The sequence below is a fragment of the Scyliorhinus torazame genome, chromosome 8, assembly GCF_047496885.1.
Source record: "Scyliorhinus torazame isolate Kashiwa2021f chromosome 8, sScyTor2.1, whole genome shotgun sequence".
Lineage (NCBI taxonomy): Eukaryota > Metazoa > Chordata > Chondrichthyes > Carcharhiniformes > Scyliorhinidae > Scyliorhinus > Scyliorhinus torazame.
Window position 1 is genome coordinate 145,028,162 of NC_092714.1, and position 27,801 is coordinate 145,055,962.

The following is a 27,801-nucleotide window of genomic DNA, read 5'->3' on the forward strand; positions in this document are numbered from 1 at the left end:
CGGCGGGGCAACACGCCATCCACATCTACAACTCCCTGGCATTCGCGGAAGGCGATGACAAGACGAAGTACAAGGCGGTCCTTCTAAAATTGAGGAACACTTCAGCGTGGAAGTGAATGAGAGCTTCGAGAGGTACCTCTTCCAGCAGCGCCTGCAGGGTAAGGCTGAGTCTTTTCAATCTTATTTGACACACCTCCGTATCCTCGCGCAGTCCTGCGGCTATGAGGCCACCTCCGACTCCATGATTCGGGATCAGATAGTTTTTGGGGTCACCTCGGACACCCTACGCCAGCAGCTCCTCAAAATAAAGCGCCTCACCCTAGTCACCGCCATCGAGACCTGCGTCCTCCACGAAAACGCTACCAGCCGGTACTCCCAATTCCAGGCGGCCGAATCGGCACGGCAGGGGTCCTACGAGGCTGAGCGGGTCCAGTCGATCGAGTTCCTCGCGGCCCGGAGGAGGGCGGCCATTTCGCGCGCTTTCCGAGGCATCCCGCGCTTGTACGCTCCAAAAGAGGGGACGTTGACACACAGGGACGGGATGCGCAAGGCGCGCTCTACGCAGGACCGCACCGCGCATGCGCGGTGGCGCAACGAATGCCATGATGTCACGACATGCGGCAACTGGATCCGCACACTTAAAGCGGCAATGTCCAGCCAAAGCGCAACAATGCCTCTGCTGTGGCAGGATGGGCCACTACGCTGCTTGCTGTCGAGCAGCTCAACCTGCCAACTCTCCGCAATTCCGCCAGCCTCGCAGGGACGTGCGGGCCATTCAGCCCCCATACACCGCGTCATACCCTGACGACATGCAGACCGGTGATACCGACGACCGGGAACCCTTTCGCGTTGCGGTAATAAACAAGAACCGGATGTCCCCAAGTCGGACCCACCAGCCGATGCCAGTGCACAGCATTAATCCGGGCGATGAATGGTGTGCCACCCTAATGGTCAACCGATCACCAATCACATTCCGCTTAGACACTGGTGCCTCCGTCAATCTCATTGCATGGTCAGCCTTCCACACCTTCAAGGTTAAACCACCGATTCTGCCATCCCACTGTCAGCTGGTTGATTATAACGGAAACGTTATCCCGGCCATGGGGTCCTGCCAGCTCGAGGTTGCACACAATTCACATACAGCCACACTGACTTTTGAGATAGTTGGATCCTCGGAGGACTCTGTTAGGCACACAGGCGTGCAAGACCCTCCACCTCGCTCAGCGGGTACACACTTTGTCTCCAGAAGGCACGTCCGATTTCCTGGATGCATACTTTAGGGCGCAGCTCCACTCGCTCCTCGCCCACAACCAGGAGGTTTTCGAGGGCATGGGCACACTGCCCTACACTTGCAGAATACGGCTCAAACCGGACGCCACCCCGGTCATTCACGCACCTCATAGAGTCCCAGCACCACTCAAGGACCGCCTCAAGCAGCAGCTGCAGGATCTGCAGGACCAAGGAGTGCTTTCCCGGGTCACAGAGCCAACGCCATGGGTCAGCTCCATGGTGTGCGTAAAAAAGCCCTCTGGCGAGCTCCGGATCTGCATCGACCCGAAAGACCTGAACAACAACATCATGAGGGAACACTACTCCATACCCAAACGGGAAGAAATCACGAGTGAAATGGCCCGGGCTAAAATTTTCACCAAGCTTGATGCCTCAAAGGGTTTTTGGCAGATTCAACTGGATCAGTCCAGCAGGAAGCTGTGCACTTTCAACACTCCCTTTGGCAGATACTGCTACAATAGGATGCCATTTGGCATCATCTCGGCATCCGAGCTGTTTCATTGCATCATGGAACAGATGATGGAGGGCATCGAAGGGGTACGCATCTATGTAGACAACGTTATCATCTGGTCCACCACACCACGGGAGCACATCGGTCATCTCCAGCGTGTCTTTGCACGGATACGAGATCAGGGCCTGCGCCTCAACCGAGCCAAGTGCTCTTTTGGCCAAACTGAGCTAAAGTTTCTGGGGGACCACATATCCCGGTCAGGGGTGCGGCCGGATGCCGACAAAGTGGCAGCTATCGCAGCCATGCCGCAGCTGGCAGACAAGGCAGTGTTACGCTTCCTCGGGATGGTCAACTTCCTGGGGAAGTTTATTCCCAACCTTGCCTCACACACAACGGCTCTTCACCACCTGGTCAAGAAGACAACGGAATTCCAGTGGCTGCCCGCACACCAGAAGGAATGGGAGGAGATCAAGCTCACCACCACCCCGGCATTGGCGTTCTTCGACACCACTCGGGTCACAAAGATCTCGACTGATGCCAGCCAGTCCGGCATTGGGGCGGTACTCCTGCAACTGGACGACACTGCATCATGGGCCCCGGTCGCCTATGCCTCGCGGGCCATGACCCCCACAGAACAGCGCTATGCGCAGATTGAAAAGGAGTGCCTGGGTTTGTTAACCGGCATCGACAAATTCCACGATTATGTGTATGGTCTTCCGCAGTTCACTGTGGAGGCTGACCATCGCCCCCTGGTTGGCATAATTCAGAAGGACCTCAACGATATGATCCCTCGCCTCCAGCGCATTCTGCTCAAGCTCTGGAGGTACGACTTCCAACTGGTCTACACCCCGGGAAAGGACCTCATCATCGCGGATGCCCTGTCCAGAGCAGTGGGCACACCGCCCAAATCGGAGGGGTTAGTTTGTCAGGTCGACACACAAGTAGCCTTCACATCGGCCAATCTGCCGGCTACTGATGCACGTCTGGCCCACATTCGCCGTGAGACTGCGGCTGACCCCCTTCTACAACGTGTGATCCGCCACATGACGGAAGGGTGGCTCAAGGGGCAGTGCCCACAATTCTACAATGTCCGGGAAGACTTGGCCGTCATTGGTGTCCTCCTAAAGTTGGACCGGATTGTGATCACACACAGCATGCACCGGCTTGTCCTCGAACAATTGCACGAAGGCCATCTCGGAGTTGAAAAGTGCAGGCGGAGGGCCCGAGAAGCTGTGTACTGGCCGGGCATCAGCGACGTGACTAACATGGTGCTCAACTGCCCCACCTGCCAAAGGTTTCAGCTGGCGCAACCCCCTGAGACGAGACACTTCAGCCCCATGAGTTGGTCACGTCCCCCTGGGCAAAGCTGGGTGTGGACCTCTCTCATGCGCTCGGCAGGGACTACGTCATTCTAATTGACTATTTTTCAAATTATCCAGAGGTCATATGCCTACACGACTTGACATCAGCTGTAATCAGAGCATGCAAAGAAACCTTCGCTCGCCATATCCGCTCACCGTCATGTCTGACAACGATGTTTTGCGAGCCAAGAATGGTCGTCTTTTGCCACTTCATACGACTTCACACACGTGACGTCCAGCCCTTTGCATCCTCAGTCGAATGGCAAGGCGGAAAAGGGCATCCATATCGTGAAACGGCTCCTCTGCAAGGCTGCTGATGCCGGATTTGACTTCTGTTTAGCCTGGCTGGCCTATCGCTCGGCCCCACTGTCCACGAGTCTCTCGCCAGCCCAGCTGTTGATGGGTCGCACACTCGGGACCACTGTACCGTCCATTCATGTTCCTAAACCCGACCATGCTCCAGTACTGCAAAGGATGCGACAGCAGCGTGCTCAGCAGAAGATGGCACATGACGCTCGGGCAACTGACCTTCCTGCCCTGGCGCCTGGAGACAACGTCCACATACACCTACCGGAGGGTGGCTGGTCGGCCACCACCGAGGTTCTCCGCCGCGTGGCTCCCCACTCGTTCCTGGTTCGCCTGCCTGATGGCTCCATTCGCCGGCGTAATCGGCGGGCCCTTCGGCTGCTTCCGCGCTCGCTACGTGATCATGCACCGGTGCCACGCCCTCCTGTTGTCCCTGATGTCGACTTCGTTGAGCTTCCTGCCACTCTGCCTATTCCTCTCTCACCCGTGGCCAGGCCCATTCCTCAGCCGGTGGACCCTGACCCACCCTTGAGGCGGTCAACCCAAATTCGTCGCCCACCTAATAGACTGGACTTATGAGCCTGTTTGCACATTGGACTCACTGAATTGTTTTGCAATACTGTTAACGTGTTTCTTTCTTGTCGTTCCAGAAGTTCTCTTTCGATATTTGATGATTGCACTTGTTTTGTTTGTGGTACAACCTCGTTGCTCTGTTGCACCTGACACCTTCCTATGTATATCGTTTAGCCTCATGTACATGTTGTAAATATTGCGCACACATACTCAGCCGCACTCCGTACACACCAATATTTATTACCATTTAGGCACATATCCTTGTGAAAAGGGGGGATGTCATGATATCCACATTAACATATCATGGTGCAATCACACACACACACTGATGGACAGGTCGTTGGACCAACCAACACACACAACATCGCAGCCAATCACCAGTGAGAGCACACACACTATAAAACAGGGAACACCACAGTTCCCGCTCATTCTACCAGGAGACCGCTCAGAGCACAGAGCTCACAGCGTGCCACTCAGACATACACCATGTACTGAGTGCCTCACTAAGATAGTGCTAGGGCTGGGTCCACAGGTTAGCTGGTGAAGTACGAACCACAGCCAGAAGTTAATAGTCATTATTGTACAGAATGATAAAACAGAGTTGTACCATCTACAACCGTGTTGGTTCGTTTGTGTATCGGATCACCCAACACGACAAACTGCCCTTGTTGGGAATAGTATTTCCAGCATTTTCTGTTTTAATTTCAAATTTCCAGTATTTTGCCCTTGCCCCTGTTGGTGCTACCTCCAGCTGTACTTTTCTGCTGTTCCACCTACTTCAGTACATTATTGATAATTCATTATTTACGCTGGAACAAAATCTCAAACTGAATTTGCAATGTAAACAATATAGCAAAGTAAGAATTCAAGCTTTACAAGTTTAAATCCAGGAATTTTGCATTCAGAAGTTGTCTTCATATTGAAAAAAATAATGTTTCGACGGGGCTAAAAATGTAGACCAACTTGAAAATTGTTGAAAAGCCCATACACGCCATGTGTAAATTGTTTTCGGTTGACTTGTTTGAAATCGGGAACCGAGCTAGGGGCTGAGTAGTTTCCGATCTAACCAGCCCGCTCCGTTGGCGAGATCTGAATCCCGCCATGGCGTGGCGAGAAACCAATAATCACCAATTAATCTCCATCCTTTTTTAAAAAACGCATTTTATTCAATCTTGTATCAAAGTAGGTTACAGCAAATAAACAACCTGGGAAACATTCTTCCCAACAATCAACTATACAGTTTGTACAGGTTTTTCTCCTTTTTCACCCCCCCCTCCCCATCACCAACCAATCTCCATCCTATTAATGGGAAGGATCCCCTATCTAACTGCCTCCCATCAACTATCCGGCTCCCCAGCGAGCAGTCACACAGGCATCGATTAGTACTGGTTCATACAAAAGTGGACCAGGCATCATTGCGTATCCAGGGCTATCGGAAGCCCTGGGTGGTCAGGGATAGGGCAGAGTGGCCCCTGGCACCTTGGCAGTGCAGAACCGGGAGGAGTACTGCCAGGGTTGCACCGCCAAGGGTCAGGACCTGAGGAGCCTGTGTCCTTGAAAGGAGGATGTGTAGGGCTGCAGTGGGTGTGAAGGAGCCTCTGAAAGGCTGGGGGGCCTGAAAGAGGGCATGGCGAAGCTCTGAAAAGGGGTGGGCCCTCAGCAACTCCATAAGCGGATGCTATCACTTGGGGGTGGGGGCTGGGGCATTGCTCCTGTGTGGGGGGTGGCATTCCCTATGGGTGGGGAGGGGGAGGGGGGGGGGGGGGGGGAGAGAAGAAGAGAGGTGTGGGCAGTGCAGAAGACCATTAGAGATTGAAGCACCCTTTCAAAATGGTGGCTTGATATCTGAGGAGCCGGTCTGGCCAGCGAGTGCAGCTCCCCAATGATGAAATTAATTCGAAGCCTGGGCTTGACCAAGGGGGAAGCGCCCCAGGGCCCATAAAAGTGACTACGTGGTTAGATAGCGGTGGGAAACTTGAAGATCGAGTCGGCAGGAAATTCCAAGCAAATCCCGCCACAAATGACACTGAGAAACCTTTCCATTAGATTGCGCACAATATCTCGTTGACTGGGGAAGAAATTCCAAATTCCCTTCCTCCTCCATTGCACAAATCCCTGCTGCCCTTTTTTTTTTCCCCTTCCCCCAGCTCGTTCCTCAATTCCCTGAACCTGCCCCTGTCATTATTCAGCTCAACGCCAAATTAGTTTATAGAGCACCTTTTGTCCCATGGTGCTTAATAGGAGCATTATGGGCGGCACGGTAGCACCATGGTTAGCACTGTTGCTTCACAGCACCAGGGTCCCAGGTTCGATTCCCCGCTTGGGTCACGGTCTATGCGGAGTCTGCAAGTTCTCCCCATGTCTGCGTAGGTTTCCTCCGGGTGCTCCAGTTTCCTCCCACAAGTCCCGAAAGATGTGCTTAGGTAATTTGGACATTCTGAATTCTCCCTATGCGTACCCAAACAGGCGCTGGAAAGTGGCGACTAGGGGCTTTTCACAATAACTTCACTGCCGTGTTAATGTGAGCCTACTTGTGACAATAAAGATTTTTTTTTTTTAAAGTATGAAACTGAGCCACATGAGGTATTGGGTTAGGTGACTGAATGTTTTTGTCAAAGAGGAGGTGTTTAGGAGTGTCTTAAAGGAGGAAAGCAAGGTAGAACAGTCCAGGGAGGGTATTCCAGAGCTTGGGGCCTAGGCAAATGAAGGCACAGTCAACAATGGTGCAGCAGTTATTATAGAGAATGCACAAGAGGCCAGAGTTAGAGGAGTGCAGAAATCTCCTAAGGGTTATGGGTTTGGAGGAGATGACAGAAATAGGGAGGGGCAAGGCCATGGGAAGATTTGAAAACAGTGAGAATTTTTAAATTAAATCCTGATTGACCAGGTGCCATTATAGGTCAGCAAGCAATGGGGTGATAAGAGAACATGACCTAGTGTTAGTTAAGACAGGGGCAGCAGGGTTTTGGGTGACCTGAAGTTTACGGACGGTAGAATTTGGGAGACCAGCCTGACGTGCTTTGGAATAATCAAAGCTAGATGAAATGGAGGCACCAATGAAGGTTTCAGCAGCACGTGCAGAGATGAGAGAAAATTTGAGCAATGATATGAGAATAGGCAGCCTTGGTGATGGTGCGAATATGTTGGAAGCTCCTCTTTGGACCAAAGGTTGGCACCACAGTAGAGAACAAACTGATTTAATCAGACTGTGGCCAGGGAAGAAGGATGGAGTCGGAAGACGAGGAATATAATTTGGAGTGGGGAGCAAAAGCAATGACTTCAGTCTGCCCAATATTTCATTATTAAAAGTGAGCAAAAGCACCCAGTAAATTTACTAACTTCCATATTTAAGGAGGCAGATTCTATGGATCTGGTCCAGTTGTATTCTGAACAGTTGCCCCAACAGTTCTACTTCAAATTTAAAATACTAAACTCGCTGACACCCATTTACAATGGATAGGCCATGATCTGTAATTCTATTTTGATACTCTCACCCGTACCTGCAATGCTCCTCTCTTAGTTGCTTTCGCTCCTTTTCTTGATTAATGTGACTATTTTTTCTTTTAAAAAAGCAGCTACTTGTTTAAGAAGTCTATTCTAATGGAAAGTGGAGAATTGATCCTCATCGTTAGTGACTGTTCCATAGGATCCCTACAGTACAGAAGGACGCCATTTTGCCTATCGAGACTACCAACCCTCTAACAGAATGCCCTAACCAGGCGCACTCCCCCACCCATTCCCCATAACCTCACCTAACCACATATTTGAACTGTGGAAGGAAACCCACACAGACACGGGGAGAATATGCAAACTCTTCAGTCACTGAAGACTGGGATTGAACCTGGGTCCCTGGTGCTTTGAGGCAGCAGTGCTAACCACCGTACCCCACCCCCATTTTTCCCTCTACCACGGTAGCACAGTGGGTAGCACTGTTGCTTCACAGCTCCAGGGTCCCAGGTTCGATTCCGGACTTGGGTCATTGTCTCTGCGGAGTCTGCACGCCCTCCCTTGTCTGCGTGGGTTTTCTCCAGTTGCTCCAGTTTCCTCCCACAAGTCCCAAAAGATGTGCTGTTGGGTGAATTGGATATTCCAAATTCTCCCTCAGTGTACCCGAACAGGCACTGGAATGTGGCGACTAGGGGCTTTTCACAGTAACTTCATTGCAGTGTTGATGTAAGACTACTTGTGACAATAAAGATTATTATTATAATACCACTTTTGCTCCTCATTTTCTCTTTAAGTGGCTTCTATTCCAACCAGCATTTTCCCACAGCAGCAGAAAGGTTTGCTTCCCACCTGAACTTTAACACTAGTACAGGGACCTCGTAGCTTCTGTCAAGGTCCGTTGTCTGATTGCTCGACTCCTTTTGCTTCCAAGGCTGAAGGTTTGAGCCTCTAGCACAAGGTGAACAATTGATGTTTGTGTGTCTGTACTACAGACTCTATGCCACACAACGAGCACACACGATTGTAAGCTTGCAACCTTATCCCAATGTCTCTTCCAAAAATTTAATTTTGCATTTTGGCCCTCGTTAAATGGATCTTTGCTACAAATTTAATTCAGAATGTAATCATTATTATTTTAATATAGAGTACCCAATGCATTTTTTCCAATTAGGGGGCAATTTAGCATGGCCAATCCACCTACCCTGCACATCTTTGGGTTGTGGGGGCAAAACCCACGCAAACACTGGGAGAATGTGCAAACTCCACACGGGCAGTGACCCAGAGCCGGGATCAAAACCAGGTCCTCGCCGTGAGGCAGCAATGCTGACCACTGTGCCACCGTGCTGCCCATAATTTAGAATGTAATCATATATGTGAATAAACTACAGATTTTTAAAAAAATCATTTATTGGTATGGGTATTGCTGACAAGGCCTAACAGTTATTATCCATCTGTAATTGTTCTTGAGAAAGTGGTAGTCTTTGCCTTGAATTGCTGCAATCCATGTAGAAAAAGTACCTCTCCGTTATGGAGGGCATTCTAGGATTGTGACAAAGGAATGGTGATATATTTCAAAATCAGGATGTTGCACGGCTTGGAGGGATGTTGTCCCCATGTTTCTGCTGTCCTGGTCATTCTAGTTAGAACTTATCGGTTTGAGAGCATCTGTAATGGAAAATTAGGTTAGCGTTTCAATTATGTACACTCTGTTCTGACAAAGGATTCACTTTAACTTGCCATTCACTTTTCCTGACTTTAATTGTTTTATATTGGGAACTTTATTTGTGATTATGCAGCACTTTTGTCCAGATTTCCTAAACCCCATACCAAAGTAGATCGTAGTATACACCGCTCTGGATATCCAATCTCTTTATACGTCCATCCCCCACAGGAATGGTCTCCAGGCTCTCCATTTCTTGAACAGAGGCCCAAACAGTCACCAGCCACCACCATGCTGCTCCACCTGGCTGAGCTTGTTCTCTTGTTGAACAATTTCTCCTTTAACTTGCCTCACTTCTTTCAAATAAAAGATGTTGTTATGGGTACTCATGTGAGCCCAAGTTTTGCCTGTCTTTTTGTGGGATTTGTGGGACATTCTTGTTCCGTCCTACACTGGCTCCTTCCTCCAAATAATTTTCCAGTGCATCACCCAGAACTGGAAAAACCATCAAGTTTGCTTCCAATTTGAACCCTTCACCCATCTCTCACATTGACATGGTCCATCCCGAGCATTTTCCCTACCTTCCTCAATTTCTCTGTCGCCATTTCTGGGGATAGACTGCCTACTAATATTCATTATAAGCCCACTCACTCCCACAGCTACCTCGACTACAGCTCCTCACATTCAGCTTCCTGTAAGGACTCCATTCCATTCTCTCAGTTTCTCCATCTCCGTCATACCTGTTCTGATATTGCTACCTTCCGCAACGACACTTCTGACATGTCTTCTTTTATCCATAACCACAGATTTCTGCACCCGCCTTCCCCCAACACATCGTCCCCTTCACACGGCACCTTCCCATGCAATTGCAGGTGTAACACCTGCCCTTTTTACCTGATCTCTCTCGCTGTCCAAGGCTCCAAACACTACTTTCCTACAAGCAGTGGTTTACTTGTACATCTTTGTGGTGAATGTATTCACCATAATGCATGCATGATACCATAACCTGTGACCTATGACCTGGAAGTGGTGATATGAACTGCTTCCAGGTACTGTACTATAACCCCGGTATGGCTCCGCCTCTGGCCCCCCCCACACCGGGGCATATATAGGCCGGCCTCTTGTGGGCGCCATTCATCTGTACTACTGACTCTGGCCAGGCAAGTTCATGACTAATAAAGCCTTATGTTCACTCGCTCTCGCTCCCCTCTGTGGATTGAAGGTACATCAATTTATTAGTCATAGACAGCACCATGGAAGCCGCTCTAAAGCCAGACAGGCTCGAACTCGACGCCCGCGCGTCCGAAGCCAAGGAAATATTTGAACATTGGCTTTGATGCTTCAAAGCCTACATCGACTCCTCCGCAACGGCTCCCTCGGAGACCCTCAAACCGCGACTCCTCCACACTCTGGTGAGCCATCGAATCTCGGTAATGATTGCGAAAGCGGCCACGTATGAGGAAGTGGTCGCAACGCTCAAGGCGCACTTCGTGAAGCCCGTGAACGAGGCGTTCACTAGGCACCATCTCACTACTCACCGTCAATGCACCGGAGAATCGTTAGACGAATATCTGTAAACCCTGACCCTACTCGCAAGAAACTGCAGCTACCGAGATGTGACAGCGGAGGAGCTTATGAACTCACAGATCCGGGACACTTATGTGGTGGGGGTCCGCTCGAACTATATCAGGCAGCGCCTGCTGGAAAACGGGACCTACGACCTGCGGGACACGGTAAAGCTAGCGACATCGCTTGAGGTGGCCTACCAGAACCTCCGCGCGTTCCCCGCGGGCCCGGGCCTGGCGACCCCATCCTGGACACACTCGTCACGGTCCCCGTCGGATCCGCCTGCGCCGTGCGTCTGCCAGCCCAGCCCGGAGAACTGCAATGCTACCCCCGGCAGCGCTGCCCAGCCCGCACGGTGAAGTGCAGCGACTGCGGGTAAAAGGGGCACTACGCGAGAGTCTGTCTGGGCCGATCTAAGGCCCAGAAGTCGAAAACTCACCAGGCCCGACCCATGGACTCGCAGCCCCACAGACCCTGCAATGTGGCAGCGTGCCTGCCCGGAACGCCCTCCCCTGACACGTCATCGGCATCGTGGGGGCCGCCATCTTGGCTGCCGGCCCCAGCACCGACCAACACTTGCAACCGATGGGGGCAGCCACCTTAGTCGCCATCTTCGACCCCGTCTGACACGTGTGACACATGGGGGGCGCCATCTTGTGACTCCACCGACCGTGCAGGCTACCGACAGCTGGGCGCGGTGATCCTCGACCAGTCGCAGCCGAAACCACTGAGGAACTCCATGATGGTCGTCCGGGTCAACGGGCACGAGACCCCCTGCCTTTTCGACTCCGGGAGCACGGAGAGCTTTGTCCACCCCGACACAGTAAGGCGCTGCTCCCTCCACACCTACCCCACCTCACAAACAATCTCCCTTGCCTCCGGGTCTCATGCGGTCCAGATCCGGGGCTAATGTATCGTCAACCTCGCGATACAGGGTGCAGAGTATACCCGTTTCAAGCTCTACGTCCTCCCCCCAACTCTACGCCCCCCCCTACTGCTCGCATTGAATTTTCAGTGTAATCACCGAAGCCTGACCTTACAGTTCAGCGGACCCTTGCCCCCACTCTCAGTATGCAGTCTCGCGACCTTCAAGGTCCGTGTCTCTTCCCCCCCCCGCCTCCTCACACTTTGCGAACCTCACTCCGGACTGTAAGTCCATTGCCACCAGGAGCAGGCGGTACAGCTCGCTAGACATGGTATTTATCAAGTCAGAGGTCCAGCGACTGTTGAGTGAGGGGATCATCGAGGCCAGTAACAGCCCCTGGAGAGCGCAAGTGGTGGTCGTCCGGATCAGGGAAAAGAAGTGGATGGTTGTGGACTACAGCCAGACGATTAACCGGTTCACACATCTGGATGCGTATCCCCTCCCCCGCATAGCGGAGATGGTCAACATGATCGCACAGTACCGTGTGTTCTCCACAGTCGATCTGAAGGTGGCCTACCACCAGCTCCCAATCCAGCCGGAAGAAGAGCGCCACTACACTGCCTTTGAAGCAGCCGGCCGACTCTTCCACTTCCTCAGAGTCCCCTTCGGCGTTACTAATGGGGCTTCGGTCTTTCAGAGCACGATGGACCGAATAGTAGACCGTACGGTTGGTGGATGACATACCTGTACCTGGACAACGTGACCATCTGCGGCCATGACCAGCAGGACCATGACGCCAACCTTCAGAGGTTCCTCCAAGACGCCCAATCCCTCAACCTTGCATACAACAAAGAAAAGTGGTCTTCCGTACTACCCGACTGGCCATCCTCGGGTACGTCGTGGAGAACGGAGTCCTAGGGTCCGACCCCACCGCATGCGCCCCCTCACAACTCACCCCACCCCACAGCCTCAAGGCCCTAAAACGATGCTTGGGGCTGTTCTCGTGCTACGCCCAGTGGGTCCCCAACTATGCGGACAAAGCCCGCCCACTGATTCAAACCACCAGTTTCCCCCTGATGGATGAGGCCCGCTTGGCCTTCAGCCGCATCAAGGCTGATATCACCAAGGCCGCAATACACGCAGTGGATGAGTCCATCCCTTTTCAGGTAGAGAGCGACGCGTCAGACGTCGCACTGGTTGCCACACTCAACCAGGCGGGCAGGCCAGTAGCATTTTTCTCTAGGACCTTCCACGCTTCCGAAATTCAGCGCCTTTCGGTCGAGAAGGAAGCACAAGCCATAGTGGAAGCCGTGCGGCACTGGAGGCACTACCTAGCCAGTAGGAGGTTTACCCTCGTCACCGACCAACGATCGGTAGCCTTCATGTTTGACAACGCACAACGGGGCAAAATAAAAAATGACAATCTTGAGGTGGAGGATCAAACTCTCCACCTACAACTACGATACCAAGTATCGTCCTGGGAAGCTCAACGAGCCGGCAGATGCCCTGTCCCGCGGCACATGCGCCAGCGCGCAGATGACCGACTTCAGGCTATCCACAATGACCTCTGCCACCCGAGGGTCACCCGGCTTACCCACTTCATTAAGGCCCGCAATCTGCCCTTCTCCTCCGAGGAGGTCAAGGCCATGACCAGGGACTGCCAAGTCTGCGCGGGTGCAAACCGCACTTCTACCGGCCAGACAAGACCCACCTGGTAAAGGCCTCCCGGCCCTTTGAGCGCCTAAGCATCGATTTCAAAGGGCCCCTCCCCTCCGCCAACCGGAATATATACTTTCTCACCGTCATCGATGAGTACTCCCGCTTCCCCTTCGCCGTCCCCTGCCCTGACATGACCTCAGCCACCGCAATAAAGGAACTGCACAGCATCTTCACGCTGTTCGGTTTCCCTGCCTACCTCCACGGTGACCAGAGCACATCGTTCATGAGCGATGAGCTGCGTCTGTACCTGCTCAACAAAGGCATCGCCTCGAGCAGGACTACGAGCTATAACCCGCAGGGAAATGGGCAGGTGGGGAGGGAGAACGTGACGGTGCCGAAGGCCGTTCTTCTGGCCCTTGGGTCTAGAAGTCTCCCAATCCCCCGCTGGCAGGAGGTCCCCCCTGATGCCCTCCACTCCATCAGATCGCTCCTCTGCACGTCCACGAACGAGACCCCTCATGATCGTTTGTTTATCTTTCCCGGGAAGTCCATCTCCGGGGTCTCACTTCCACCTTGGCTGAAAACTCCGGGACCAGTCCTTCCCCGGAGGCACATGAGGAGCCACAAGACCGGCCCCCTGGTCGAGAGGGTCCAGCTGTTCCACGCTAATCCCCAGTAGGTCTACATCGCGCACCAGAACGGACGGCAAGATACGGTCTCCCTACGGGACCTGCCGCCAGCAGGTTCCCCCATCCCCGCCTACATCCCCTCTCCCCCCCCGGCTGCCCACCGCCACTCACAACGCCCCATACGCCCCCCCCCCCCCCCCGGGTCTCTTGTATTGTCCCGCGCCGACACTGTCGCCACCCATCACCCCCCACCCTATCCCCGCACCCCAACCTTCTCCGACATCCCGGACTGAGGCTCAAGCTCCAGACACAACGCCCCTGGAGTCACCACCTGCGACAACTGTGCCCGCTGCACCGCCAGAGCTGCGGAGGTCGAAGAGAACGATCCGGCCTCCAGATAGACTGAATATGTAATGATTCCACGTTACCCCCGCTGGACTTTATTTTTTTAACAGGGGGTGAACGTGGTGAATGTATTCGCCATAATGCATGCATGATACCATAACCTGTGACCTATGACCTGGAAGCGGTGATATGAACTGCTTCCAAGATATAGGAGGGATATCAGAGGTAGGTTCTTTACCCAGAGAGTAGTGGGGGCATGGAATGCACTGCCTGTGGAAGTAGTTGAGTCGGAAACATTAGGGACCTTCAAGCAGCTATTGGATAGGTACATGGATTACGGTTAAATGATATAGTGTAGATTTATTTGTTCTCAAGGGCAGCACGGTAGCATTGTGGATAGCACAATTGCTTCACAGCTCCAGGGTCCCAGGTTCGATTCCGGCTTGGGTCACTGACTGTGCGGAGTCTGCACGTCCTCCCCGTGTCTGCGTGGGTTTCCTCCGGGTGCTCCGGTTTCCTCCCACAATCCAAAGATGTGCAGGTTAGGTGAATTGGCCAATGATAAATTGCCCTTAATGTCCAAATTGCCCTTGGTGTTGGGTGAAGGTGTTGAGTTTGGGTAGGGTGCTCTTTCCAAGAGCCGGTGCAGACTCAAAGGGCCGAATGGCCTCCTTCTGCACTGTAAATTCAATGATAATCTATGATTAATCTAGGACAAAGGTTCGGCACAACATCGTGGGCCGAAGGGCCTGTTCTGTGCTGTATTTTCTATGTTCTATGTTCTATGTACTGTAACCCCGGTATGGCTCCGCCTCTGGCTCTGCACACGCTGGGGCATATATAGGCTGGCCTCTTCTGGGCAGCATTCATCTGTACTACTGACTCTGGCTCGGCAAGTTCATGACTAATAAAGCCTTATGTTCACTCGCTCTCGCTGCCTCTCTGTGGATTGAAGGTACATCAATCTTTCAATTTAGTCTGCTGTATTTTCAGCTCACAATATTGTCGTCTCTTCATTGGGGAGACCAAACGCAGACTGGGTGACTGCTTTGAAGACTATCTCTGCTCCATTTGCAAGCATGACCCTGACCTTCTGGTTGCTTGTCATTTCAAATTCGCTGTCTTGCTCTCATGTTCACATTTCTGCCCTCGATTTGCTTGAATGTTCAGTGATGCTCAAAGCAAACTATTGGAACAGCACCTCATCTACTGATTAGGCATTTCAGTCTTCTGAACTCTACTTAGAATTCAACAACTTCAGATCATGAGTCTGCCATTTTGATTTGTTTTCTCTTCCTCCCCCCGACTCTCCTCTCTGTTCCTCTCCCCCCCCCCCCAACATGCCAGTCTGTATCATATTTTAACATTTTTGTTCTGAGAGCTGACCTTTATTCTGCTATTAACACTGGACCAGTGCTTTGTTTCTTAATTAGAACCATGCTCACTAGCTTTGTCTTTTGTTCCTTGACATCTTTTTTATTTAATCTCTCCTGCCCTCTCATCTATCCCAGACCGTCCCTCATCTACAACTCATTCTCACTCCACAGATGCAGCCATGAGATTTCCAGCACTGTTTTTATTTCAGATTTCTAGCATCTGTGGTATTTTTCTTTTCAAACCACCTTGCCTGTCTCCTCTTTTGAAACATTCTTATAATCTATCTTTTCGGTCAAACCTAGTTACTTGTACCAAGCATAGATATCTTCTTGGATAACTTGTCAAATTTTATTAATGTTGTGGGCGGCACAGTGATTAGCACTGCTACCTCACAGCTCCAGGGACCCGACGTTCAATTCCAGCCTCGGATGACGGTCTACTTGGAGTTTGCGCTTTCTCCCCATGTCTGAATGGGTTTCCTCTGGGTGCTCGGGTTCTCTCCCACAGTCCAAAGATGTGCAGGTTAGGTGGATTGGCTAAATTGCCCCTTAGTGTTCAAAAGGTTAGGTGGGGTGACTGGGTTACGGGATTAGGGTGGAGGTGTGGTCTTAAGTAGGGTGCTCTTTCCAAGGGCCAGTGCAGACTCGATGGGTCGAATGGTCTTCTGCACTGTAGCGATTCTATGAATTCCTGTGAAGCACATTAGGACATTTCATACATTAAAGATACTGTATTGATGCAAGTTGTTGTATTAAAGAACAGGAGGATGTTTGGCAGGTACTCGCTCCGCAACTGGAGCTATTAACTATTATTGCATTTGTTGGGTCCATTTAATATTCTTCTTTTCACATTTTTAAAGGATGTTGCAGTTTATACTTCAGTTCACTGTTACGATTTGGCCGACCTTGCTGCAGTGTAACCGCCATCCAACAAAGGCCCCAAATGCTAGGATGCATCTGGTCGTGACTTGGATAATGACACTAATTATTGGAGTATTTCAATCGGAACTGTAAAATGTTATGGAGCGAGAAATGAAATTGTGGAAGTGGTGCAAATAGCCAAAGTACAAATGTTATTTCTAGTGCATCAGAATTACCAGTTACTGAGCACAAGGAGTCAAATATATTGCATTTTATATATAATTTGTGTTGAGATTTGGGGAGGATATGCATAACAAGTGCTGCACCAGTTTTCCGTTCATGCCACTGTTCAAGCCAATGTTTTATAGGGAGAACGGTTTACAGAAAATGTCTGATCTCTAGTTAATTTGATTGTGATTGAGACCATAAGACATAGGAGCAGAAATAGGCCACTCGGCCCATCGAGTCTGCTCCGCCATTCAATCATGGCTGATATTTTCTCATCCCCATTCACCTGCCTTCTCCCCATAACCCCTGATCCTCTTATTAATCAAGATTAGCCAGATAAGATTGAGAACATTACGTACAGACTCTAGCCTCATTGCTCTGTGGCACAACATGTTGGTACACCAACCTGCTATGTCACCAAGTACTGTGTTCAATGTGTTTAATGTGAATTTATAACTCTAGTTTAATTCCCTTGAAATAATTGGCACGTAATAGACGGTAGCCGTGCACAGTGTTTCCTTAAATTTATTACTTGGTCAACACTTCAACCACAATAACACTATTGTGTTGGCAGGGATATTGCTTTTGAAGTAAATTCTACACTCAAAATGACTAATTTTAATAAATACAGGTATAGTATGTTGGAAGTCAGTTGGAGAAGCCACTTAGCAATTGCACAAAATCTACACAGTCCCATGTTCAAGGCTAGTTTTAATGGCATGATATTGAAGGTAACCTTAGTGAATTTAGCTGCTGAGGACTGTATTTATGGACTGAAGTACAACTAATAATGGTAACAAGGTCATATAGTACCTTAGTATTTGTTTGAACTGATCACATTGAGCCATGTTGTGTGAATTGATGCTAATAGGTCCTCCTGATCGTGCCTTGTTTTATAGGATTTTGCTGTTCATGTCAAATGCAAATCCTTAGTCCACTAACATTTTTAGAGCTACATCTGTCCTTTGGCAGGGGCCAGAATGGCAAAACAAAACTATGCTGCTGAGATCAATTTTAAAATCTGATTCAGTGGATTAAATTTGCAATAATTAATGTTTGGTATCTCTGTCTTTCCAGCTGTTCTCTGTTGTTTATGACTGACCGATTTTGAAATCATATTGTATAGGCAGTTGTAATTTGTCTCTGTGCAATCTGTCACTTTACATAAACCCATGGATGGTTTGGGACAAAAGAGAAAGCACAGCCTGGTGCTGAATTCTTAGAATTTGTCAGGTAAGAAAGCAATGCTGTGCACTGCAGGGGCTTTTACAGTTGGTGGTCAGAGGTAGTTATTTTAAACGGTGACTCACTTTGCCAAATTATTCATATTTTCGCCTGACTCTCAAGTGTTCATTTAGAGCTCTGTGTGAACAGATTCTGATAAGTCTTGTGTGTAGATGGTTAATAGATAGTTTGGATTATCTTTTACCACCTTCTCCTCGAATGGTATTTATTGCTGGCCAAAACAGTCTTGCGGTTTTAAGGAACTAGAATTGAATACATGTTGGTTATCATTCTATTAGATTTTGTTTTCAATGTTGCCCATAAGTAGTTAAATAGATAAATATATTGAGTGGTGTGCTGCTGAGTAATAAAGACTAAGGGCAGTCCAGATTTAGTATAGGCGGTTAACTTGGCTGGCAGTGGGAGAACTCTCATTGGTCCTAGTTTTCCTGTCAGCAAAGGAGGATAATCAGATAAAAACATCATGCTAGCTGGACCCTTGTTCAAAAAAGGTTGTACGGATAGCCCCAGTAATTACAGGCCTGTCGGTATAATATCAGTATTGGGCAAGCTTCTAGAAACAGTCGGGATAGAATTAGCAGTCACATGGAAAAATGTGGGTTGATTAGGGAGAACCATGATGGGGAACTGGTGTTTAACTAAATTGCCAGAATCTTTTGAGGAGGTCACCAAAAGGGTTGATTATGTGGTGATTATGGGCTTTCGCAAGACATTCAATACAATGCTATATAACAGACTTGAGAAAAGCTCATGGAATAAAAGGGACAGTGAGCAATGTGGGTACAAAATTGGCTGAATAATAGGAAGCAGAGAGTAATGGTCAATGGATGTTTTTCGGGTTGGCGAAGGTTTGTAATGATGCTCCCCAGGAGTTGGTTTAGAGGCCCTTACTTCATATATATTATTGATCGAGATCTTGGTGTGCAGGGATGCAAGTTTGCGGATGGCATAAAACTTGGAAGTATTGTCAACTGTGAAGAGGACAGTGGAGGTGGTAGATGAAGTTCAATGCGGAGAAGTGTAAGGTGATGCATTTTGGTAGGAAGAACATAGGAAGATAATATAAAATGAGGGATAAAGTTCTACTACAGGAGCAGAGGGTCCTGGATGTATATGTGCATAGATTATTGAAGATGGTCGGACAGCACGGCGGCACAGTGGTTATCTCTCCGCGTCGGCATGGGTTTCCTCCGGGTGCTCCGGTTTCCTCCCACAGTCCAAAGATGTGCAAGTTAGGTGGATCGGCCATGCCAAATTGCACCTTGGTGTGTAAAGATGTGCTCGTTAGGTGGGGCTATGGGGTTACAAGAATAGGGTGGGCGAGTGGCCCTGGGTGGGGGGGGGGGTGCTCTTTCGGAGGGTCGGTGCAGACTTGATGGGCTAAATAGCCTCCTCCTTCTGCACTGCCGGTATTATGTGACAGGTGGAGAGCGCAGTTATTGCATATATGCATAATGCATTTCGTATTCTGGACTTTATTAATAGGGCAGAGAAATGCTGAACTTGCACAAGACCTCAACTGGAATATTGTGTACAGTTCTGGGTGCCATACTATAGGAAAGATGTGAACATATTGGAGAGAGTGCAAGAATGGTTCCAGGGATGTGTCATGAGGATAGATTGGAGAGGTTGGGTATGTTCTCCTTGGACAGCAGGTTTAAGAGAAGATTTAATAGAGATGTTTTGAAATCATGAGGGACAGAGTTGATGGGGGGGGGGGGGGGGGGGGGGAACTGTCCCCATTTTTAAAAGGATCAAGAACGAGAGGGCACAGATTTAAAGTGATTTGCAAAATAAGCAAATACGATGTGAGAAAAAAAAATTCTACAGCGAGTGGTTCAGGACTGGAATGCACTGCCTGGAATTGTGGTGGAGGCTGGTTTAATTGATTTGACGAGAAACAATGTGCAGCGGTATGGGGAAAAGGCAGAGGAATAGCACAAAGTCATGATGCTCATTTGGAGAGCCGGTACAGACATGATGGGCTCAATGGCCTTCTGTGCTGTAACAATTCTGCGATTCATTGGCAGTGTATCAGCTGCCCACACCACCCCAGGGGTGCTACTTTGTGCACTCTGCATGTCTAGTCCAAAATGTTGCTATTTGCATCCTAACTCACACCAAGTCCTATTCACTCATTACTCTTATGCTCACTGACCTGAATCTTGATCTGGCAGTGCCTGGATTTTTTTTAAAAAATTGTCCTTATTTTCAAATCCCACCAACGGCCTCGCCTCTCCTTATCACCTTCTCCAACCTTACAACTCAAGATCTCTGCACTCCTCCACTTCTGGTCTCTTGTGGATCTACAATTTTCATCCTTCCATTATTAGCAGCTGTGCCCTCCACTGCCTGGACCTTAAGATGTGGATTTTGTTCTCCAACCTCTTCACCTTGTTCGTCCTATAAGTTGCTCTTTAAAACCTGTCTCTTTTCCAAAGCTTTTGTTCACCTGGTCTAATACCTCCTTGCGCAGCTTGATGTCAAATTTTGTTTCATAAACTTGTGTAGTGGGCTGTTTTAATACATAGAAGATGCTACAAAAATGCAAATTGTATGTTGAGAACACTTGGGAGAAGAGATCATGACTGAGCCCACATCTTTGCACCTCCGCACATTCGTAAAATAATCTCTTCCCCTTTATATTTGTTACTGAGCTGTCTTGAGAAAGCACTCTTAACTGTCCATATCTATGGAAATATTCCTGAGGTGAGCAGAAATCTGAATAAATTTAATTCACATCAAAAAACACATGAGTTACTATGCCTTGGTTAGTAGGTCTGTGCTCACTGGATTGTATAATCGCTCATCATAGAGATTCTAATCTCTGGTGATGGTTTATGTAACTGTGTGTCAGGTGATCCAAGTGCAGTGACGTCAGTGCCTGGCTCTTGTTTTTTTTTCAGTTGCCAGTTCCAGCTGGGAAAGAGTGTGGAACAATCTTGCGTGTAAGAAGCAAATGAGTTTGTTCCGTGCATTGAAAACCAGCAGGCTTTACAATGTACAAGTGTGTTCTGGACTTTGCAACCTTTCTGATCAACCTGTGAAATGCATGGTGCTGTACCGTAGAGAATATGCCTGGTGTCTGAGAATTTAGTACATTGGAGTGTTGTGTGTAGATTTGTTCCTTGGATCATGCAGCGTAAGACTTTATCAATAAAAAATACAGTTCTTCGTGCTCGGGGAAGAGACAGAATGACCATCAAAGTGCTATTTTGGGAATTGGAGCAACATTTGAAAAGGTATTTCTGAAGTACAGTCTTTAAAGCGTGCCTAAAATACAAATACATTTAAAAAAAAAAAAAATAATCAATGTTTAGAATCTCGGTACATTTCCTTTTAGATGAATCAGTATTGTTTACACACAGATTGTAATATTTTAATGTAGATTTCATATTCTACTTGGTAATTTGAAGTGGCTTGCTACTTTAGATAGTAATTTGCCTCCACCCTATCTTCGACCGTTTAAGAAATTATGTACTGTACCATTCCCCTACGACTGGAAATGCATTACCCCACTGCACTAGGCTGGTGAATATCAACATGTTATATATGTTACGATTTTAAATGTTGTGCTTATTAAAAAAGAAAAGGTGGATGCCTCCTGCTTTCAAGAATGCTGCCCTCTGTCATCCATTGCTGCTCCATCGCATTACAAGCAGTTCTAATGGGCCAAGGCTGATCTAAAATGGTGAAAGCTGGAGTTGGCTTGTCCGTTTCCTCTGTTTTGTTACAGTACTTTATAAATAATATTGCAATTGACTTGGGCTTTTCATCAAGTGGACATTTTATTTTCTGTTTCTGAGTGCAATACAATTATGCATACTGGCTGTATTGTAAACCCAATGGTTTTCACCGTGCATTCCAATCACAGGTAAAGGAACATCAGATCCTTCTGCCTCTCAGTTATCAGCACGGTAGCACTGTGGCTTTACAGCGCCAGGGTCCCAGGTCCGATTCCCCGCTGGTCACTATCTGTGCGGAGTCTACACGTGTCTGCGTGGGTTTCCTCCGGGTGCTCCGGTTTCCTCCCACAGTCCAAAGACGTGCAGGTTAGGTGGATTGGCCATGATAAATTGTCCTTAGTGACCAAAAAGTATCACAAGTCGGCTTACACTGCAATGAAGTTACTGTGAAAATACCCTAGTCTCCACACTATGGCCCCTGTTCGGGTACACTGAGGGCGCATCCAGAACGTCCAATTCACCTGACAACTATGTCTTTCGGGACTTGTGGGAGGAAACCGGAGCACCCGGAGGAAACCCACGCAGACACGAGGAGAACGTGCAGACACTTACAGACAAGTGACCCAAGCCAGGAATCGAACACTGGTCCCTGCTGCTGTGAAGCAACAGTACTAACCACTGTGTTACACTGCCGCCCAGGTTCCTACATTCAGAGTACAGGCAGTTTGATTTGTATAAATTTTATTCTTTCATGACGTGAGCTTTGTTGCCCATCCCTATTTAAACAAATATGTAATAAAATCAAGCAATTTCTATGAAGTTCAATAGGGAGTTGCCCATGTGCAGAGACATGATCATATATTGAGCCTAATTTTCACTTTACATTTTACAGAATACCTGAATGCATAAACTTGTAGCCTTCGCTCTCCCATTGTGCAAGCTGTACATATATATAGCAGCTTAGTCTGCGTGCCATGCTCTTTGTTGGTTTTAAGACTATTTGCTTGATAATGAGCATTCCTTCAGGGCTCCAGAATTTATTGTTCAGTTCCTGCTTTTCAAGTCTACCCACCCTGCTTGTTATGCATTGCACCTGAATTTGTCCTATCTTAATTTGGCTGTCTTTCACATTAAATACTCTTGAGGTTCATAGGTAAACGGTAACCACAACTAACTGGGTGTTAGCTGTACTTTTAAAATGCCGACTAAAGCACAAACAAGTGCTTCCCAAATTTTCTCCTCTTGGGTAGGTTCAACAAAAAGCATCATCACGCACATTTATTTTGCACATTTCGAGTACCAAGAGTCTTGGGCCACTTTATCGGGAGTGTGGTAGATGCTCAGTTAGGAGGCTTTTGAAGATGGGAAGAATGGTTGCAAAGTTTAGAAGTTGCAGACTTCAAGACTCTGATAGCTGATAGTTATACAGGGCATGCGGAAATTTCAAAGAATATATGTGAAGTCATAGAACTGAAAAATACAGGACTAAAAAGGCCACTCACCTGCAGTTTTTCACCTCCAACTCGCTTTGCTCCCTACACCTTTTAGTATTCCTTTTGCCTTCAAAACGCAATCTAATTACTTGAGAATTAAGAATCTCTGCTGTAGCAATAGTCTATCAGAGAATTCCACATTGCAACTGTCCTCTGCGAAATGAATTTATTTTATTTACCTTGCCATTTTGCCTTGGTGTGTCAGCTTTGTCTGTTGGTAGCACTCTCAGATCTGTCACAAATTTGTGGATTCAAGCCTCGCTCCAGGACGAAGTACAAAAATGAAGGCTGAAACCCTAGTGCAGTATTGTGGGAGTACTGGACTGTCAAAAGGTGTGCAGTCTTTCACATGAAACATTAAACAGAAACATTACCTGTCCAGTGTCTTCTTGGTGAACTGGACAATTTTTATCCCTCCATCAACCTCTCAAAAGCAGATTATGTAGTCAGCGTCAATTGCTGTTTCTGGGAACAAACTAGCTGCTGTATTTCCTACATTGTCAATGACAACACTTCAAAAATTACTTAATTGGCTATGAAGCACTTTGGGTCATCCAGTGGTCATGAAAGAACCTATATAAATGCAAGTTTATCTTTTTTCTAGTCAATTGATGTGGTACCATCGTCCTTGCTTTTGGACCCTTTCCATAATGAAGGACCCACTATGTTCTTAAACAAGTTCAACATTGCCTCATCGGTTTTGTAACTTGTTTGTTGATACAAAATCAAGGATTCTGTACAATCTTGTCATTCTCACTTGTGGAGCAATTTGAAGTCTTAACATGAACATTATGCACTGGGGCAGGAATCAATGAAGTTTAGTGTGGATAGAGTGATCAGTTTGTGGGCTAGTGTATGTCCACAGTGCTGGTTCAGTTGAAGTAGGTTGATCAAGGAAACCTGGGAGAAGGCAAACCTTAATGTGAGATTATGGATGAGGGGGATTTCAGTGGTGGTCCGGTAAGATGGACGAGTAAGTCCAATAGGTGGAATTAAAAGTGATCGCTATATAGATTTTGAAGCTCACTTCTAATTGTTCGTTGGTTAGAGATGCAATTTTTTTGAAAATATTTTTATTGGACTTTTGCATTTTTATATCACAAATTACAGAACAAAAAAACCCAACATATATATATATATATATATATATATATATATATATAGAACACTGAGAAAAAATATGGAATTTACAGTATCTGAGATAAATATAACAATACTCTAATATTCAAATACAGAGGATAGAAAAAATGAAATGGCAGGCACCTGGGTCAAGCTAGTAAGTTATAACGCAAATATTGGTGCTCCAACTAAAGCCACGAGTGACCTGTGGACGATTTACATTCTCTTGATTGGCTGTGGTGCAAGGCTGGGCAGACGGCTTTATTCTGAGTCCCCTTTTGTTTCCTGGGCCAGCCTACCATTCCTCTGTTTCCCTGGTCTTGTGTGTGGCTGTTCTCTTCCCTCCCCCCAATCCCATCTGGGCGATCAGGGAGGCGAAGGCCAGGCCATCTGCCCCCTCTCCCAGCGAAGAGCTCTGGATGCTCTGACACCCCAAAGACCACCACAAACGGCATTGCTCCATCCTTACCCCCACCATCCTGTAATAGCCTCGGAGAAGGCTGCCCATAACCCATTGAGTCTGGGCAGGACCAGAACATGAGGGTGTGGTTAGCCGGGCCCTCCTGACACCACTCATACTAGCCCTCTACCTCCGGGAAGAATCCACTCATCCGTGTCTTGGTTAGGTGCGCTTTGTGCATCACCTTGCGTTGCATTAGGCTTAGCCCTGTGCAAGAGGAGGTGGTGTTTACCCTGTGCAGTGCTTCGATCCAGAGTCCTCCCCCTATCTCCATGCCTAGTTCTCTTCCCCACTCCTCCACCCCCATTTCTGCCACGTTTCATCCAGTGGGGGTCCTGACCTCTTCCAAAGTGGTTGGTGATGCTTAACTGACAAGAAAATTTGCACACTAAAACAAATTAACACGCTCCTTTACAAATAAATTTGGGACATGTGTGCAAATAATTGCTTCACCCTTTCCTTTGCATATAGAGGAAATATATTAAGGGCACAAGTTGAAGAAATAGAAGTATGTGAATTTATTAGAAAACTGAGGTTGAGATTGCCAGAAGCTGCTTTTGTCCTTTAGGTTGTAAAAGGTATGTAGTCACAGTAATCAAATTTGACATTAGTTTTTTTTTGATCATTTGTGATGATGCAAAGCACAAATATCCCAACATTTGCCAGCTCATTGGTGCTGATGATATTGTACCCAAATGCTTCCAGACAAGTTGTCAGGGATGGATGGCAGATGTTGGGGGTGGGTGGGCTGTGGTAGAAGGAATATGAGATAAGATATGTTTAAAGTCTACAAAGCAGTAAGAGAATTAAACTATCTGAATTAATTGCAACTACAGTGGTCATCACAGATAATGGCTTTGCCAAAGGTTCTTTCTTTCTCCTCCCTCTCCACCTGAAAGTAAAATGACGACCTTGAAGCACATGGCACTAGAGTAGAGAAGCTGGTCATTCATAGGTATGCTCCCACTCTAACTTTGATGAATATGAAGTCTACTCCTTCATTTAAAGGGTGTAAATAATGAGGCAAAGTGAACACTAAGGAAGAGAAAATTGCATTGTTAGAACATTTGAACGCAGTAACTTGAAATTAAGGAAGTGGATTGTACATGCTTTCCTGGCTTCAATGCAAATTAGAACATAGAACATAGAACATAGCAAATCTTTCTCTTCCACTAATAAATCAGTCAGCAAGGATCAGGGTTTATTGGTCGGGTTATGGTCTGCATTGGATGTATGCTCAGTGTATACGTGCAACTTTTATAATCTTTGTCACGTCATTTTTGAAGGTAAGTCTTACACTTATTATTTTGATGGTACCTTTTGTATTCGGACTGAAAGTCTTTGCAATTTTTAGTTGCATTAAACATGGTATGTAGGGTCTCTATATTCTATAATATTACCGATTGCTTGAGCAGCTTATGGCGAGACATAACAGTCCCACCAGCTGAAATCCATGTAGCTCATTTCAGCTTTCTAAGTTTTCCCTCAAGGGTTAAGTTGTTAGACTTGCAGAGCAAGTACAAAGTCTTATTGACAACTCTTTCTTTGCCATTCAGATAAGAGGAGGGACGTGGCTTTTGTGCTAGTCAAATTCAGCTTTGAGGAAACTAGCTGTCAACAAAACAGCCTGGTTCTTCTCTCCCCCCCCCCCCCCCCCCCCCCCCCCCCCCCCCCCCCCCCCCCCCCCCCAAGTAATTTGAGTTCAAATCCAATTCCGTTGCAAAGCTCCAAACATCGACCTCAAAATGTCAAGCTGGCACAGTGGTATAAATTCCAAAATGGTTCCCTTTGCAAGGAACAGGACTAGTCAACTAAAAAGTCTCACAATTCAGTTAACACGTGAAATGAAAGTTGTTTTTAATTGTGAGTTGATACTTTTTCAGTTTTTCCAATTATTTTTTTACACGTTTGGAAGATGTACAAATAGATGAATTTAGGTAGGGAGGCAAAATATTGTAATATAATGTAGCAGATGTAAAGGCAAATTAGACATCCGTGCTTTAAAACAAGTAAGTGAAATGGAGGAAACCAATGCTGCAAATTGAAACTTATGGGAATGTGACCCAACCCTAACTTGTGGAATGCAGTTCGGTATTATGAAAAAATCCAACTTAATGTAGATGTGAAAATACAACAGTGAACCTGTCTTCACAAAGCACCTAAGCGCACAATGTCCTCCTGCTGCTTTAAGGTTCCTTCATTTATAACTGAAATTAGGTGGTTCCCTAGTTAGATGTTTAAAATATATAAAGGAGGTGGTGCAACTTTGCTTTCTCTGCAGAGGGAAAGTAGATAGACGAACCCTTTCTATTTACTATGTTTTCTTGGAGTTGCTCCCTTTTTACCAAGGCTAGAATGGGACAGAGCTGGGGTACATGGATTCATCCTGTGGATTAGCTTTGCCATTTAAAATTCATTTAAAGCCTCGTAATACAATACAATGTCCTGCCCTCAAGTATAATGTGGGAAGGGGCGGTACGTGGTGCAGTGGTTAGCACTGCAGCCTACGGCGCTGAGGACCCGGGTTCGAACCCCGGCCCTGGGTTACTGTCCGTGTGGAGTTTGCACATTCTCCCTGTGTCTGCGTGGGTTTCACCCCCACAACCCAAAGATGTGCAGGTTAGGTGGATTAGCCACGCTAAATTGCCCTTTAATTAGAAAAGAAAATAATTGGGTAGTCTTTTTTTTTAAAAATGTTTAAAGTATAATGTGGGAAAAGTAGAACTTTTTATTTAAGAAGCAAAACATTTCTGTACAATTTTAGAAATCTCTTAAAAGTCCCCATTCAAAATCTAGACTCGACAAGTAGCAACTAAGCTCTTCTACGTGAAGCACGCTGTTGGACTGAAACCCCCACTCTCATGTTCTAACAATCTGACTGAATTGCAATGGGGCAAATGAGACTGAGTTATATGCTATTTTGATGTACAATTTTGGTACATCAGTGTACTGTACCTTTGGACCTCCCTTCATCTAGCTGTTAAAAATTGCTTCACGGGGCAGAAACTCACATGTGAATGATTAACTGCCCTTTTGCATTATGGAACCATATTATCACTCATACCAAGGATTGAATTTACAAACAAGACAGCTACACGTGAGCAAAGTCAAGATGGAATGAAACCCACGCACAACAACTGAGAACCTTTGACCTGTTAGAGAGATTTGACTTTATCAGTGG

At 47.5% G+C, this 27,801-nt stretch overlaps 1 protein-coding gene across 3 annotated transcripts in view; it reads left to right on the top strand.

Moving 5' to 3' along the window:
- LOC140428172 (TSC22 domain family protein 1-like) overlaps positions 1-27,801 on the top strand; it is a 260,710-nt gene that overhangs the window by 171,735 nt on the left and 61,174 nt on the right. Inside the window, exon 1 of one of the 3 annotated variants that reach the window (XM_072514327.1) lies at positions 20,811-21,104. The exons of the other annotated variants lie outside the window; for them this stretch is intronic. Coding sequence (XP_072370428.1) covers positions 20,998-21,104 — 107 coding nt within the window. The 5' untranslated portion in view covers positions 20,811-20,997. Of the gene's footprint in view, positions 1-20,810; positions 21,105-27,801 lie in introns of those variants that run through there. 3 annotated transcript variants of the gene reach the window in all.